The 16216-nt window shown below is 40.9% G+C and overlaps 3 protein-coding genes across 8 annotated transcripts in view; 2 read left to right on the forward strand and 1 right to left on the reverse strand.

Annotated features, from left to right (window-relative positions):
* LOC131677154 (ecotropic viral integration site 5 ortholog) overlaps positions 1-16216 on the reverse strand; it is an 83249-nt gene that overhangs the window by 20734 nt on the left and 46299 nt on the right. For 4 of the 6 annotated variants that reach the window (XR_009303292.1, XM_058956826.1, XM_058956825.1 and 1 more), the window contains 6 exons: positions 10528-12390; positions 5447-5611; positions 5175-5369; positions 4942-5100; positions 4631-4867; positions 4507-4530 (listed from right to left, as the gene is read on the reverse strand). Coding sequence is in view for 4 of the 6 variants with exons in the window: in XM_058956826.1 (XP_058812809.1) it covers positions 4507-4530; positions 4631-4867; positions 4942-5100; positions 5175-5369; positions 5447-5611; positions 10528-11154 (1407 nt within the window). In the remaining 2 variants the exon portion in view is untranslated. The remainder of the gene's footprint in view (positions 1-4506; positions 4531-4630; positions 4868-4941; positions 5101-5174; positions 5370-5446; positions 5612-10527; positions 12391-16216) is intronic. The other 2 variants (XR_009303293.1, XM_058956827.1) reach the window with 1 other exon arrangement.
* LOC131677156 (nucleolar protein 10) lies at positions 2156-4416 on the forward strand. The gene has a single exon (XM_058956828.1). It carries the CDS (start codon positions 2218-2220, stop codon positions 4249-4251), a length of 2034 nt encoding a protein of 677 aa, XP_058812811.1. The 5' UTR covers positions 2156-2217; the 3' UTR covers positions 4252-4416.
* Positions 14558-15553, forward strand: LOC131694601 (nucleolar protein 10-like). The gene is made up of 2 exons (XM_058983082.1): positions 14558-14573; positions 14871-15553. The coding sequence occupies exons 1-2, from the start codon at positions 14558-14560 to the stop codon at positions 15551-15553; spliced, it is 699 nt and encodes a 232-aa protein (XP_058839065.1).

The raw sequence follows: 16216 nt of genomic DNA on the forward strand, positions 1-16216 counted from the left end.
ATATAATTGCATTCCTCACAGATCACCGAATTTGATGTGACGTATGATAGGAATAGTTACTAGAACTGAGCTGCGGTATTCCGAAATCAGTGAACAAGTTGGAATATTATTTGTCCTGTTGACTTCAACGTAGTTTTCATTGTTCATAAATTACATTGATGTTTATTGATATCCCGCGTGACAGAAATGTTCACCAAAAAAGTTTTGCCCGAAAAACCGAAATCGATCGTGTTCACGGATGTATTTACATGTAATAAAATTGTTCATAGAAAATGTGAGTTGGCGTAGTTTGATGTGTCGCGTGATAGGAATACTCATTTACAGTTTTTGTCCGATGAACCGGAATTTCCGGAATGGCCCGTAGTTTTCCCGCGGGCTCGGATAACTTTACGCGTTGGCATTGTTTATAGATCATCGTTAAAGTGCCGCTTGGCAGGTATATTCAGGTACAAATAGTTTAGACATGGGAGGCATTTTGTATTCACTAGATCCTCTAGCCAAGAACAGTGTCCATATTATCCGAAAATGGTCTATATAATTCCAAAATTAGTTCACAGTGTTCAAATATACGATATAACAAATACATTTTATAATAATGTCAGACTTGTAGCTAAACCACAGACAAACATACATAACACTAAGAGATTTCCCTCAAAAATATCGATGCGGCAATTTTCCCAGAACAGTAGCTACACCTTTTAGTCACGGTTCTAAACACTCATTTGCTGGTGGATTACCCCTCAGGTTTGGGGACAATTTTTCACTAGTGGTCTATCCCCCATATGCTTGTTTATGTGTCAGAGGCGCCATAATTGCAAATGTGGCCACAGTACTAACTACAAATATATTAACCGTTGAAGCAGGCGAAGCATTGTTATCGAATGTTATGTCTGTTAGTCTGTGGCTAAACTTTGGAAAATTAATGAAAGAGCATTAAAGGCCCTTCCACATACCGCACGGAATATCCGTATAAATCCGGAACAGTCTATGAACCTTGAATGAATTCCCAATCATTTGCATATGATTCGGTTGGTTGAAAATTCGCAACAAACTTTAATCGATACTTGGTTTGTATACGTACGAATTGCATAAGCACAGGGAAATGAAATCACTTCTTTTTTGCAACCTAAAATTTAAATGTGAAAAATAAAGCAATTGACTATGTTTGATGAAGCATTGTACACATTTTGAACAGAACAGATAGCTGCGACATTAATCCTTCTTTTGAAAACATCACGTAACACAAAAATGGATTTTTAGACAAATATTCTTATTGGTGTTAACGTCCCAGTTGCAAAAAGGGCAGTCTAGCGGATTTTGAGCTATGCGTGTGCAAGGAGGCGCCTCCGCCTGTCACTCGCTCAATTTTCAGTATTTTGAAATGAAAATATGAGACAAAATTGTTCAAATGTGGCATGATTACAGGGAAATTGAAAGAATATACTAACACTCTCTGTATCGCAGTAACAATTTTTACTAAATTAACCTTACTATACCCCCTCTCGCATAAGAGTTCATACGAGCAAGTTCCTATTTTGGAAAAAATTTAAAACTTTGACGTTTTTCAACCTATTTTGATGACAAATAATTCGTTAGATACGAATCTAAATGTTCTCTCCAATTTTTCATTAAAATAAAGACGCTTCTTTATAAATATGTTAACAAATTTTCATATTTTTCATTAATCTAAAAATCGTTCAAATATGACAGCGTGGCTAAATGGCTAAAGGTCCCGAAAAATCGTTTATTTGCTATAAATCACGATTTTGAGAGAATAAAACAGTATAAACAGAAATATAAACAGAAATAACCAAGAATTCGTTTTTCTATGGTTGCTTATAGCGTCAATTTTATTGCTGATTTCAATTAGAACACCAAGCGATTTGCACTATGGAGTAATAAAAACTTCAAATTACAACACAAGCAGGGAGTTTGCGCAATACTGCAATAATTATAAAAAGAATCAGTATTTTCTTTTATTCCAACATTCACATTTCTGGAGAAATGTGGTAAAAAATGTATATCTTTCGCATAGACAGAAGCAATCTGGCATCCCTGAAACTGCTACAGTAAAGGCCCTGCCCCGGCGAGCGGAGGGCTAACTTCACGACACACACGAACGCGTGTTCGCTGTCAGATGACAGTTCTCAGTATTTACTGTGTGTTAGCATTTAGTTTGCGAAAATTTTGTTAAGTTTCATGTAAAAAAAACACAAAATGTTAGTCTCCGACGTGGGCGATGTGAAAATCTACAATCTCAGTGCTGGAAAAGCGTTACCCGATTGGTTGTCGGATCAGAAAAAACGTGAAGCGCAGCGAAAAAATGTCGATATAAATAGGCGCATTGAGTTGATTCAAGATTTCGACATGCCATGTGTAGCTACGAGCGTCGAACTATCACCAGATGGGCAGTACATTCTAGCGACGGGGACGTACAAACCGCGGGTGAAGTGCTACGACGTGAATAACCTTTCTCTGAAATTCGAAAGATGCTTCGATTCGGAGGCGGTCAAGTTTAAGATATTAAGCGAAGATTACAGTAAAATAGCTTTCCTTCAAGCTGACCGGTACGTAGAATTTCATGCTGCACACGGGAGACACTATCGACTAAGGATACCGCGCTTCGGAAGGGATTTGGACTATCACAAACCTTCGTGTGATTTGTTTCTTGTTGGGACGTCATCGGAAATTTACCGATTAAACACGGAAAGAGGACAGTTTCTACAACCCTATGCCACGTCCGCTAGCAGCATAAATGCTTGCGAAGTAAACCCAGAACATCACCTACTTTGTGTGGGAACACAGGAAGGCACCGTGGAAGCATGGGATCCGCGAGACAAGCAACGCTGTGGAATACTGGATATTGCTTTCAGTATCCAAAATAACGAACAACTTCCATCAGTTTCGGCGTTGAAATTTAAAGATGGTTTGCACATGGCCGTAGGAACCGCGTCTGGTCACGTTCTTCTGTACGACATTCGAGCGAAAGAACCACTGCTAGTTAAAGACCACCTCAATCAATTATGTGTCACAAAGATTGACTTCAACAAGGAACAAAACGTCGTTTATTCTTTGGATAAAGCGATGTTGAAGATCTGGAACGAAAACACCGGAAAACAAATTGCCTACGTTGAATCAAACAGTAACTTCAACGATTTTACAACCTCTCCCAAAAGCGGACTTTTCTTCTTCGCCCAGGAAGATTCGAGAATGATGAGCTACTATATTCCCAGTCTGGGCCCTGCTCCGCGTTGGTGTTCATTCTTGGATAACTTGACCGAAGAAATCGAATCGGAAACTGTGCAAAACATCTACGACGATTACAAGTTTATCACTAAACAGGAACTGGCTGATTTAGGACTGAATCACCTAGAAGGAACTAACATGTTACGAGCGTATATGCACGGCTACTTCATAGACATCCGGTTGTACAATAAGGCAAAGGCACTCGCGGATCCGTTTGCCTTCGAGCGCTATCGCAAGGAAAAGATTGCCAAACAGATCGAACAGTCCCGCCCGTCACGATTGCAGCTTAAATCGAAGCTACCGAAAGTTAATGCTGATTTGGCAGAAAAACTACTCACTGAACAGGAATTGGGTAGTGGAAAGCTGAAATCAGCAGCAAGTGATTTGCTGACCGATGATCGATTCAAGAGTATGTTCGACAATCCCGACTTTGAGATCGACAAAACGGCCCACGCGTACCGATTGCTAAATCCGGTGCTTACCCGTTTGGATAAGGCTCACTCGAAAAAGCTTAAGGCGCGAGAGGAAGCTGCCGCTGCTGCAGCAGAGAGACAAGCGGATAGTGAAGGCGGTAGTACGGACGAGGACTTGTTCAGCGAGAGAGACGAGAGTTCAGATGATGATCAAGCTTGGACGAAGGAAGTCAAGAAGGAATACAAAAAGATAAGGCAAGAAACGAGACGCGAGCAGACGGAAGCGGATACAGATGATGACGCCGCCGATGGGGCAAGGTTCCAAGTTCAGGAAAAGGAAGATTTCAACATCGGTCAACGGAGCGTGAATATTAGCAGGGCCGGTTTGGGAAAGCGTTTGGCCGCCAGCAAGCCAGCGCAGGTGAAAATGATTGGTGGACTTGGAAACTGTCAGATGACGTTCACCACAGGGAAGAAACGGGCTAACTTTGACCGGAAGCGCCAGGCAGAGCTGAAGAAACATCGGGAAGAACGAAGACAGGTGATACGGCCGACCACTAGTTTGGGATTGAAAAAGAGGCAGAAGAAGTAGAATAATGGATAGTAACGGTATAACTTGCAAAAGTTAAATATTAAATTAATCGAAAAAAGCAATGTTCCTTAATTAGAAAACAATTTGAGAAAATCACAGATGTACTTCATTAATTGGATAAAGTTTTAAATTGATAAAATGAAGTAGATTCAAATGTCGATTATCGAAATCAGGTGGCATGCGAATGGCACATTAAATGAAACCTACAGTCAAACTGATGAGGTTACAATCTACTGGTTCATGCTTGTAACTTACAGATTCCAGCGAATTATCCGCATTCTATTTGCCGCAAGAATAGAAACATGACAAATGGTTAATGGACAGCCCTCTCGGTTAAAATTTGCACACTATTGTATCAGAAACACAAGATAACACTTACATTTTCCTGAAGCCGCAGGCTAAGCGCTCGCACTTCCTCGTTTGCGTTCTCTAACTGGTGTGAAACCTCGAGGTGTACTCGCCGCAATGCCAGCAGTTCCGACTGTATGGCGTAGCTGGTTTCCTCCTCTTCGGCACGTGACACCTGACCGCGCACCAACCGGTCGGCCAGCTCTGCACTCTCCGCTTCCAGCAGCTCGTTGCGCTTTTTCAGCAGCCGGTTTTCGCTTCGTAATCGCTATGAGGATTGCAAAAAGGGTGGATTAGTGAAAACTTTTTAATATTGCCTACATAGGAATATCCACTAATTACCCTCAGTTCGACCATCTCCTCCTGTTCCTTCTTCCGCAGATCGGCATATTCTTTTTCCATTTTCTTCATCTTTTTGGTGTTGATTTTCACCTGGAATGCTAGATTGAACAGACCATCGCTGTCGTTTTCAACCTTCTGCGGAAGCTCCTTTTGGAAGTACTGTGAATGTCATAGTTGATTTTTATTTTAGATATGCACCTGGCAGGCCATCTATTGTTAGATTAATTTATTACCTTCAACATCGCTTCCATGTCCAAGGACAGAAGTGTGTCCTTTCCGATCAGCAGCAGGGCGATTGCCACTTTGAAAATGAACTCCATCCCCTCGGACAGGAACACATCCATTATCCGACAGCTGAGAGTGAGGTTCAAAGCGGTCGTATACAGCGTTAGGAACCAGCTGGAAGCGTACATTGAAGTTTGGAAACTCTAAACAAACGAAAGATAAAATCGTGACGATAGTTATGCGAGAACATTTATGATGGCCATACACCCCAGTTCCCTACCTGTGACTGGAAGTGCATGTGAAGCTCGGGAATCTGCTCTTGGACGATACTTTCCAGCTGGTACATGCAGAGACCCAGCTCTGCCATCGAGGGTTTAAACATGTCTCGCATGCGATATTGTTGCATTATTTGGACCAGCACGGAGAAGGCATCCTCCTCGGGCATCTGAGGAAATAAGTATACGTTAGTATATTGGCACTCATATTTTACTTAATGCATATTTTAGCAAAATAGTTGGTTTTATTGATAAGGTATATTTTAAGAAGAGTCATGACCATTATTCATGGATGTGATTTGCAAACTAAGTTTTATAGGTTTCTCGTCTGCTGCGCGAAGCGAAGACGTTAAATCCCTCGGAATATCCGGAGGGATTCAGCGTCGTTAGCGCGAAGATAATCACTGTGACGGTAGCCTGTCGTTTGTCATAAGTTCCTTCTTTTGAGTCTGGGTCATTTAGCGTAAAGGACATTTTGGCATAACGGTTATTTGGCATTATGGTCATTTTGTATAAAATTAATTTTGAGAATTGATCACACTGAAGGTTCTTTGACGTAATGGTCATTTGGCGTAATTTTTATTTTTGCGTGAAGTAAGGGTCATTTGGCATATTTTTGGGAAGTGATCACCATGGAGGTCAATTACAATTTTTTATCTACAGGGAAACAGACATAATTTTAGACTATGTGAGAAGTAAAGTCGTTCGGAATAATTTTGAACCGTGCTGCTGCTGAAGATCCAAAATTAATTAAATTACTCTCCTTTATAAATTACTAGCTAATACCCGTCGCGCGTTGCTGCGACTTTCAACGAAATAGGAGTAACATACTATTTGTTCCGAAGCGCCATCTGGCAGACAGATAATCCACAACCAATGGCACATAAACACGCTCTACAACAAATGTCTACTACGTATAAATTTTTACGGCAATCGATTAAGCCGTTTGGGAGTCCATAAATCATATACATACAATAATTGACTTTTATATGTATAGATAGATAGATAGATAAATAACATTTACGCCTAATATGGCATCGCCGCATCATTTCAAGCAGCATGCTGTCCTACATCGATGTAGCTCTGTCGGACTTAAACGAATGCATAGCTCTTACGTTTGAGTAATTCGAGTACACAAGAGGATCTCTGGTTTGCTTGCAAGGTGCCACCACTTCCGGTGGATCTTGAGCGGGTAAGCCGCATTACACTGGCTTTGCAACAAGTGCTAGTGCAGTGGAGCAACCGATTATTCAATATAAGTAAATTCATTCAATAAGTAATCGTTTGAAAAACTTTGCGATATCCAGAAATAATAAAGTCACTGAGAACTGACATACAAGTTTTCAACTTGTGTAAGAAATTAAACTGTCGCTTTGAAATGACAACAGCAAGTAGCAACTTGCCACTGGTCGGCGCTTCGATCGACCAGCAATCGCTATACGGGACTTGTATGCAAACTTGGATACAATGTTGACTCACGCATGCAAACCTGTATACGATGGTGATTTTCAACGTATTTTCATTTAAATGTTTACACAGGTTTTTCGGGAAAGTTTGTTCTAGTTTATATGTCTGTTCTCTGTGATAAAGTTAACTATCGTCTGGATCAAACGGTATACAATTCGAAAGAACAGCTCACGATATAAAATAGGATAATTATAATTATTGCAACGCTGTATAGAAAGCTAAAACTCACTGGCAAGCCACAAAAACCTCTAAAATCTACACTATACTACACTGCCTATAATCTCAAGTCAGTCCAATGTAGATAGGGAATCCTGTAGAACATGGGACTGTCTTGCGATTATGGGCAGTACATGGTAAGTCGCAGTCAAATAATCCATAGTTGCGAAAATAAACGAACACAAGCATTTTGAAATTTAAACTCACAAGAACTGCTCATATTTAAAAGAAGGCAAAATCAGTTATAAAATATATTCACTCCAAATATAACCAATATCAGGTGATGGAAAACAACGCATTATTATTATTGCTTAGTGCTTTAATTTTAACGCTAATAAACTGCACATTCGTCTGTTTTGCCAAGGTCACTTGAGTGAGATCACTTAGCAAAATTATGCCAAATTCCAAAAGTCCGTTGTGCCAAACAACCTGCTGAATGGTCACATCTTAAAATTATGCCAAATGTCCGTTATGTCAAATGGCCCCTCTAGGATGATAACTTCTCAAAATTATACCAAACGTCCGTTTACCAAATATCCGTTATGCTAAACGTCTATTATGCCAAATGGCCCGCTTCCCTTTCTTTTGCCATAATGTTCATTTGGTAAAATGGTTATCTGACGTAATGATCGTTTGGCAAAATGGTCGTTTGGCAAAATTTGAAATATGCATTAAATTTTCTCTTATATTAGGGGTAGATGTCTCATGTGGCTACGCCACATCGCTTTAATTTTGCTACTGTTCGACATCGCTCCGCTCCGTCGGACGTAAAATAGTCCTAGCTCCTATGTTTGAGTAACACGGGCAAACGAGTCAATCAAGGGTTTGCTTATGAGGAGCCGACAGTGGGTCGGCAGGCACCTCCCCCGGTCTCGGTTATGCAACAAAGCCAAGGGCTATTTGATATATAGATTCAAAAATCTTTATATTATATTTGAGCGAATGCAGTATTCGGGTTAATGACATTCGGGCAAGTGGTCTGTTTGGGTTTATGGCATTCGGGTAAATGGCTCATTCTTTTGTTTAAAAAAATAATCCGTATTCATATGTCAACGCTAACTAGAAATTTAATAAAATTTTGGGAGAAGTAGGTGGGAGTGCGTCGCAAAGGGTTAAAGCGGGCGAAATTTTTTTAAGAATGATGTCTATAATTAGTCTGTTTTTATAATGTTCTGACTTTGCATCGACCAGCATTTAAAATGAGAAACTAGACAGTCAATCGTAAATTTAATTAGTTCGCAAAAAAGAGAATGTTATTATCGTTCTTATTAAAATTCGTTGGTTGAGCAATATCTTCGATAACCCTAACAAAATTAGTATTTTTGGAACGGGCTTGACAGGTAGATGATAAAAATGGATGTTTGGTGCCATTTTGAAATCCAAGCCGTTTAACAGTATTCTTGATAACCCCAATTTGGGTATTATTGGAAAGGGCTTGAGAAGCAGAGGGTGCAAATCAATCTTTGGCGCAATTTAGAAATCCAAGATGGCGACTTTCGGTTGAACATATTCTCGATAAGTCAAACAATATGGATATTTTTGAAACGGGTTTCACGAGTAGATGATGAAAATGGATGTTTGGCACCATTTCGAAATCCAAGATGGCGACTTCCGGTTGAGCAGTATTCTCAACAACCCGAACGATATGGGTATTGTCAGATCAGGCCTGACAAATTGATGATGGAAATGGATATTTTGAACCTTTTTGAAATCCAAGCTGGCAACTTCCTGTTAAGCAATATTCTCGATAACTCAAACAATATGGTTATTTTTGGAACGGGCTGATGAATAACCAAATAAATGATGACGATAACCCTAACAATAACTTAGTTTAGATTTGGAACGATCTTGAAAAATTGATGATGGAAATGGTCTTTTGGCACCATTTCGAAAACCAAGATGGTAACTTCTAGTTAAGCAATATTCTCGATAATCCTAACGGGCTTCACGAGTAGATGATGAAAATTGAAGTCTTGGTGCCAGCATGAAATCCAAGATGGCGACTTCCGGTTGCAAAGCATTCTCGATGACTCTAACAATATGGGTATTTTTGGAATGGGTATTTGAAAAGGCCCATTTTTTAGGTTATAGAGATATGTTAACCAGAATTTACAATCTTGGATTTTAAAATGGCTTCATAAATTGATTTTCGTCATCTACTTGTCAACCCCATTCCGAAAATACCCGTATTATAGAGAATTTATCTAAACCTGAAGTCGCCATCTTGTCTTTCAAAATGGCTTCAGATATCATTTTTTGTCAAGCACCCGTCAACGTTTTTTTTATTGGAAGGAGCAAGTATTTTTTACTCCTGTTTGCACAAGAACACTCTAGTTAGAGTGTGTCCATGAGGAAGAAGAAAACAAATGACATATCCAAACAAACATGAATTTTGGCGTATTCGCAATAGAAATACTCGCTCTAGATTGCTCCGAAGCACCTAACGTGTACTGGGACTCACCTATTATCTCTGGGATGTACAAGAACACTCACAAGGTTCTCCATAGAATGTGACACCACAGGATATCTATATTTTTCATACACAGAGGTTTTCAACACTTCTTGACAAACATATGATTACGGCGCAAAAGCCAACTGTCAAAATTCTCTTTGAAGAAAAATTCCAGACAAATCGTTTTTGGCCGTTCACAGTTAATGAAAGAAAAAAACTTTTTTCTTTTGTTTACTATCAACATTTGTGATTTGCGATTAGCGATTTGTCCATTTCCACTCAAAATGAATTTTGATTTGGCTTTTACGCCCTCATCATATGTTTGTCGAGACTTGTAGCACAGATAACAGACGTTTAGGCTAGAACAAAATTTCTTCAAAAACCTGTGTAAACTTTCAAATTGATAAACGTTGGAAATCCGTGTTTCACTATTGCCATCTGTGCAACAGTTTGCTACACGTGTTTGACAGCTGCACTCAAACTGCATTGTATCGATCACTGCGCCATCTACAAACGTTTGCCAACCGTGTTTCAGACGTCCGATTTATTCGGAATTTCAGTAGCGGGTATTTACACACGAGTCAAATCAAGCCCAAACGTCTGTTATCTGTGCTTGTAGTCTTGCAACAGAATACATAAAAATATCAGAGAATCGCAACCGTAAATGTGCACTATCAGACAATATTTGGATTCGTTGAACGAAAGCTTGGCGCTTCTCTCGATCGAGTACATATATCTTGCGGAAAGCTACACTATTCCTTTACGTTGATTGAGGGTAGCGAAAATGTTTATGCTTAAATAAAGTTATCTCATTGGTAATCTCGGTAATATAACAATCGATTGATTCTTTAGTGTACATTTTGCAAAAAAATTAGGACAAAAAATCATTGAAACAATCTGTTAATCTAATCACGTAGCATTCTTATATTATTGTAGCTAAAATGCACATACCTGCATCAGCAGCAATCCCACGATGAAACCCGAACCTTGGCAGTAGCCTACCTCCCGATCGTGCAGCGAGTACGCCTTCATCACGTTAAACAGCGCCTCCTGACCGAGACCATCTTTCTCCTTGAAGAAATCATGCTCCGGATAGGTCCGGGCAATATCCCTTCGGATCACCTTCTCGCAAGCACTGGTCGCCTTGATATACTCGGCGTACTGCTTCTTGTCGGCTTCCGACGCTCCGCACAGCAACTGCCACACGATGGCCCGAAAGTGGTGCGGAATGCCCTTTCGGACCAGATCCCTTACCGTTGGAGTTTTCCGCTTCTGGCCGGCCTCCCAATCGGCCACGATGCTAGCCCATGTCGACCAGATGTCCTCCTCCCCGACGGAGGAGGCACCAGAGTTGAGCGAAATCTGACTCGTGTCGGAGCTTTTACGGCTGTGGGCGGAGCTCTGCAGAGAGTTGAGACTCTTGGAGTCACTCTCGATCAGCTTGTTTGCGGCCTCCAGTTTTGCTAGCAGGGAGAGTTCAGAACTTGGTAGAGATTCGGTCATATCCGTCGGTTGGTGATGGTGGTTGTGGTTAGTGCGCAGATTATTGCCGTCCGATTCCGACACCGTCAAGGTCATACTATCTAGCTTACTATCTGGCAGGTTCGCGGGGGAGCCGTGAGAAATCACTCAAGCGGACGGGGTCGCGATCGCACACGTATTCCGTGTAGCATTAAATGAGGTGATGAAGGGATGGTACCGATCCCGTGGATAAAGGACGACGGACAGTGGACATACACACACACGCACAAAGTGTAAGGATTTCTAGCTTTATGGTCTAATAGGTGGGGAATGTAGTAACACAGATCGCTTGCTTTTGATGAAATTCCCACAATATAGGTACTAAATTAGTATCGTGATGGGACATAATCCATTAATAGTTCTGCTTTTGAAACTTAAATAAATAAAAATAAATAGAACATTTCTCTGGGTTGTAAATAAAGAAAAATGTAAAATAATACTTTTTAACGCTGGCTTACAAAAACGCAGCTAAGCACCGGTGGCAGTTAAAATCTACAGTAAGCAGTATAGTAATGCATGTGTTTTGTGTATACACAAGAAAAAAACAAAATAAACCTACGGAATAAATAATACCGCGATAATACAAAGAAAAACCCGACGACAACGCCTCGCTATCGAGTGTGATAAGTAAAATAGTGGTAGACGAGTGCTTCGGTGTGTGTGTTCGTTCAAACAATAAGCTTTCTTGCTGCTGGCTCTGTTGATGCTGTTGATGTTTTGCTTCCGCTCCGGCTGTTTGTTCACGCACGTTTTTGTGCCTTTCTCATACACATAATAGCGGCTATTTAGTAGTAGTACATATCCAGATGCTGCGCGACTTGCTGCCAAACAAAAATTATGCGATGAGAGCAAACTCGTCGCGTGGCAAGGTGGGTCCCGGACGGTGTGGATGTCGAGGCGGGATGAGGCAGAGTTTGCGAATACTTTCAGTTTCCAGTACTGCCAAAGCAAACATAAAACTTTCTTCGTGGCGTTCGTCCGGATAACAGATTCCAAGCTCTGGGTTGTTTGTTGTTGCCTAGTTTTCTGTTTTCTACTTCTTCGACTGTGCGGTTTTTATCTTAATCGACATTTAAACGACACGGTGAGATTTTTGTCTGTTTCCCAGAGTGGGTGGGTGGGTGTTTGAATGTTTTTTTTTGTGTCGATGTCGCGTGGTTGGTGAGACTCCGATTATGGAGACGATAATAACAAAAACGACAATGATAGTTGTGATGAGTCCTTTTGTGGTTGTTTTTGTTGCGTTATGAGGGGACTATTTGCAGTCTCTTCAAAGTGATGCGATGTTGTTTCCTGGAATAGAGAAGAAGAATGATAAGGAGTGCTATTAGATAACAGACTAATGATTGTTTTGCTTATGACAAATGAATGTTAAATGCACAACTAGGCGGCGATAGCTAAGACCGGTTTCTTTATTGGGGTGGTTACGTCGCGACGAATTAGTTCACTGCTTAGCGGAACACACTACAGGTCCATGAAAGACAGAAAGCTCAAGCACTCAATTTCGACAGTGATAAAGAGCTGGTTATACAACAGTTATTAACTTATGAATTAACCAACTGCCTTTACTTTTTCGTTGCTTCCGGGCTGCCTAACAATTGCCAGACGTTCTTCAAATCTTTATATTACATCAATTTCGTGGATTCAGGTTTTTCAATGCAAACGTGCGCGTCATGGTAAAAACAAATGAACTTATCCTGACAACAAATGCCTACGGTGAAAAATGTTACTCATAAAATAAACTAATGGCAACATTTTTCATGTGCGTGCGGATTTTTTATGTTCAACCTTTATTGGAACTATTTAACTCAATCAACACATTTCGATAAGCCCTACCAATTGAACTTGACCTGGTAGACGATAGCCAGAAATAGAACCAGAAGCTTCTCAATTAGCTGTACCTTCAATCTCTACCTCCCTTGCTTCTCTCTGTACATGAAACCACCAAGTATTCAGTATTTTGGATAGGCCAAGGAACTACCAAACAAACATACCTACACTTGCAAGTAATTTGTTTATGGCCTCCGCTCCCATTTATATATTTATGACTGTATACTTTCGATAGGCGGCGGCGTTGTCAGGTGCCGCTCCGCACCGGGGGAGGTCATCATTTATATGGACTTATCTATGTTGTCATCGGCACGTATAAAAACGGTCTCGCTCCGCTATAAATAAGGTCAAAGACACACGTGTCCGCCGGTACTGTTCCCCCGGTTCACGATACCTTGGAGTACCTTAGTGGGATATAAAATTTATTGGGCAAGGTTCGAGCCAGTCCCGAACTTCAATTGGCACAAGGTACCGTGAGCTGTACGTGTTATTGACATTCTTCCTCCATTTCCAAATCGTATACATTATTATCAGGTTACGGAAAACATGCTGACATCGCATAGCATGAAGCCAGAATTTCCATTCCGTGTAAAGGTATGATTGGTTTATGTATTTTTAGAATCTTCGCACTTTGTTCCACACATTCGCACCTTAATTGATAAGGTGTGACCTGCCTCCTGGGAACTGACCCGCCCTTACGTGTATATAATTAATTAAAATCTCTTAGCAACTATACAGTCAAAGGCAGTCTTTCAAAAATATTACGGGATTTGGTGAGAAATCAGAATGAAAGATTAAAGCTAACCATTCCTGCGCGGGATTGAAATGTAACCAGCTACCCTATGTGTATTATTAGGGGTGGGCGTTTATCGACACAGTTAGTAGCTTGTTTGACAACGCGGAATCGTTTATTGAGTTTCTTTGTTCGTGGTATGTCTCCAATAAGTTATTCGAAATGGAGAAAAGCTAGTGACGGTTTATTTACGTGTGGGGGGATCAGGAACTAAGAATGAATTGAGATTCGATATATTCCAATTACCACTGACTCTGTAAACTATAATTCTATAAGTTTAGTGAATAATGTCAAGTGTCATGAAATCCAGAACAGCAACGATTATTGTACGAATCCAGGATTAGAAGTATATAGGTTTCTTAGAATCGCCACCATTGCAGAATCTTCATCATCCGAGGTTGCAATGCTTTTTTGCAAATTACGGATATCATCTAGTTCTGGACTTTGGAATAACTAATCCAAATATCCATTGTAAATTAGACCTCCGTGAATTCAGAAGCCAGTGATATCATGAACTTTGGAAATTGTCGAAACTATGATTAGATCTTGGATTCGTGTAAAAAATCTGGTGTTCTAGATTTTACGTCCCTTGAAATCTGAGGCATCAGAAACCGTTTTAGTTATGTTCCTACAGTTCTTGTATCTTGTTCTTGTATCAGGTATTCCGGATTAAGTTTATTTATGTATTTATAAATTTTAATAAAAGCTATTTCAAGCACGAACATATAAATGCTCGTTCCCACGCGATCAAAAATCATACAGGTTTTTACATTTGAACCGTACATTCGATATCAACCGAGTGTTTCCATGTTTGCGAAATCGCTGGCGTAGGCGTTCATGGATGATTGCGAAGGTTCGAGCGTTTTTTTTCTAAACGTTTATTGAACACGGCTCAATGCGTTAGCATAACAATAAGTAAAATAAAACACTAAGAATGCCCGTCTGCCAGATCTAGTTAACGAAGTTTGCTGCTGCGTCTTGAGTTCCTTTTCCTTGGCGATGAGGCATTAGTAGCCTTATCCGTCGCAGGTTGGAGGTCATTCAGTCTGCTTTCTCTCGCGTTATCGTTCTCAATCAACTATATGTCAAAAAGATTGACTTCAACAAGAAACAAAACGTCGCTTATTCTTTGGATAACGCGATGTTGAAGATCTGAGCTACTATATTTCCAGTCTGGGTCCTGCTCCACCTTGGTGTTCATTCTTGGATAACCTGACCGAAGAAATCGAATCGGAGACTGTGCAGAACATCTACGATGATTACAAGTTCATCACAAAACAGGAACTGGCTGATTTAGGACTGAATCAACTAGAAGGAACTAACATGTTACGAGCGTATATGCACGGCTACTTCATAGACATCCGGTTGTATAATAAAGCAAAGGCACTCGCGGATCCGTTTGCCTTCGAGCGCTATCGCAAGGAAAAGATTGCCAAACAGATCGAACTGTCCCGCCCGTCACGATTGCGGCTTAAATCGAAGCTACCGAAAGATAATGCTGATTTGGCAGAAAAACTACTCACTGAACAGGAATTGGGTAGTGGAAAGCTGAAATCAGCAGCAAGTGATTTGCTGACCGACGATCGATTCAAGAGTATGTTCGACAATCCCGACTTTGAGATCGACAAAACGGCCCACGCGTACCGATTGCTAAATCCGATGCTTGCCCGTTTGGATAAGGTTCACTCGAAAAAGCTTAAGGCGCGAGAGGAAGCCGCCGCTGCATCAGCAGAGAGGCAAACAGATAGTGAAGGCGGTAGTATGGACGAGGACTTGTTCAGCGAGAAAGACGAAAGTTCAGATGATGATCAAGCTTGGACGAAGGAAGTCTAGAATGAATACAAAAATATTTTTAAAAGTTTGTGTAAAGTTTGCATTTTTCAAGAAAATTGACCTTATTCGCATAAAAACTGAAAGTAAAGTGGAAGAAAACAAATTTCCTTCAAAATGACAATAGACTTTTTCTGAAAAAGAGAGATAATGTAGCATATTTTTAAATTTTTCTGAGGGAACCGGTATAAAACCACTTCGTAGAAAGTTGTGTATGCTCGGAATGAGAGCTAATTCTTGCCAAAAGTGAACTTTTATTTGTCAGAACGAAAGCTATTAGGCCAAAAGTGTCGTTGGCCAAAGAGGCCATCTGGTCGTAAAGGCCATCTGGCGGTAAAGGCCATTTGGCCGTAAAGGCCATCTGGCCGAAAAGGGCCATCTGGCCGAAAAGGGCCATCTGGCCGAAAAAGGCCATCTGGCCGAAAAGGGCCATCTGCCCGAAAAGGGCCATCTGCCCGAAAAGGGCCATCTGCCCGAAAAGGGCCATCTGGTCGCAAAGGGCCATCTGGCCGCAAAGGGCCATCTGGCCGAAAAGGGCCATCTGCCCGAAAAGGGCCATTAGGCCAAAAAGGTGCATCTGGCCGAAAAGGGCCATCTGGCCGAAAAAGGCCATCTGACCGAAAAGGGCCATCTGACCGAAAAGGGCCATCTGGCCGAAAAGGGCCA

The sequence above is a fragment of the Topomyia yanbarensis genome, chromosome 1 (genome assembly GCF_030247195.1).
Source record: "Topomyia yanbarensis strain Yona2022 chromosome 1, ASM3024719v1, whole genome shotgun sequence".
NCBI lineage: Eukaryota > Metazoa > Arthropoda > Insecta > Diptera > Culicidae > Topomyia > Topomyia yanbarensis.

Coding starts and splice junctions, on each gene's coding strand:
- LOC131677156 (XM_058956828.1), top strand. CDS start 2,218: ATGTTAGTCTCCGACGTGGGCGATGTGAAAATCTACAATCTCAGTGCT.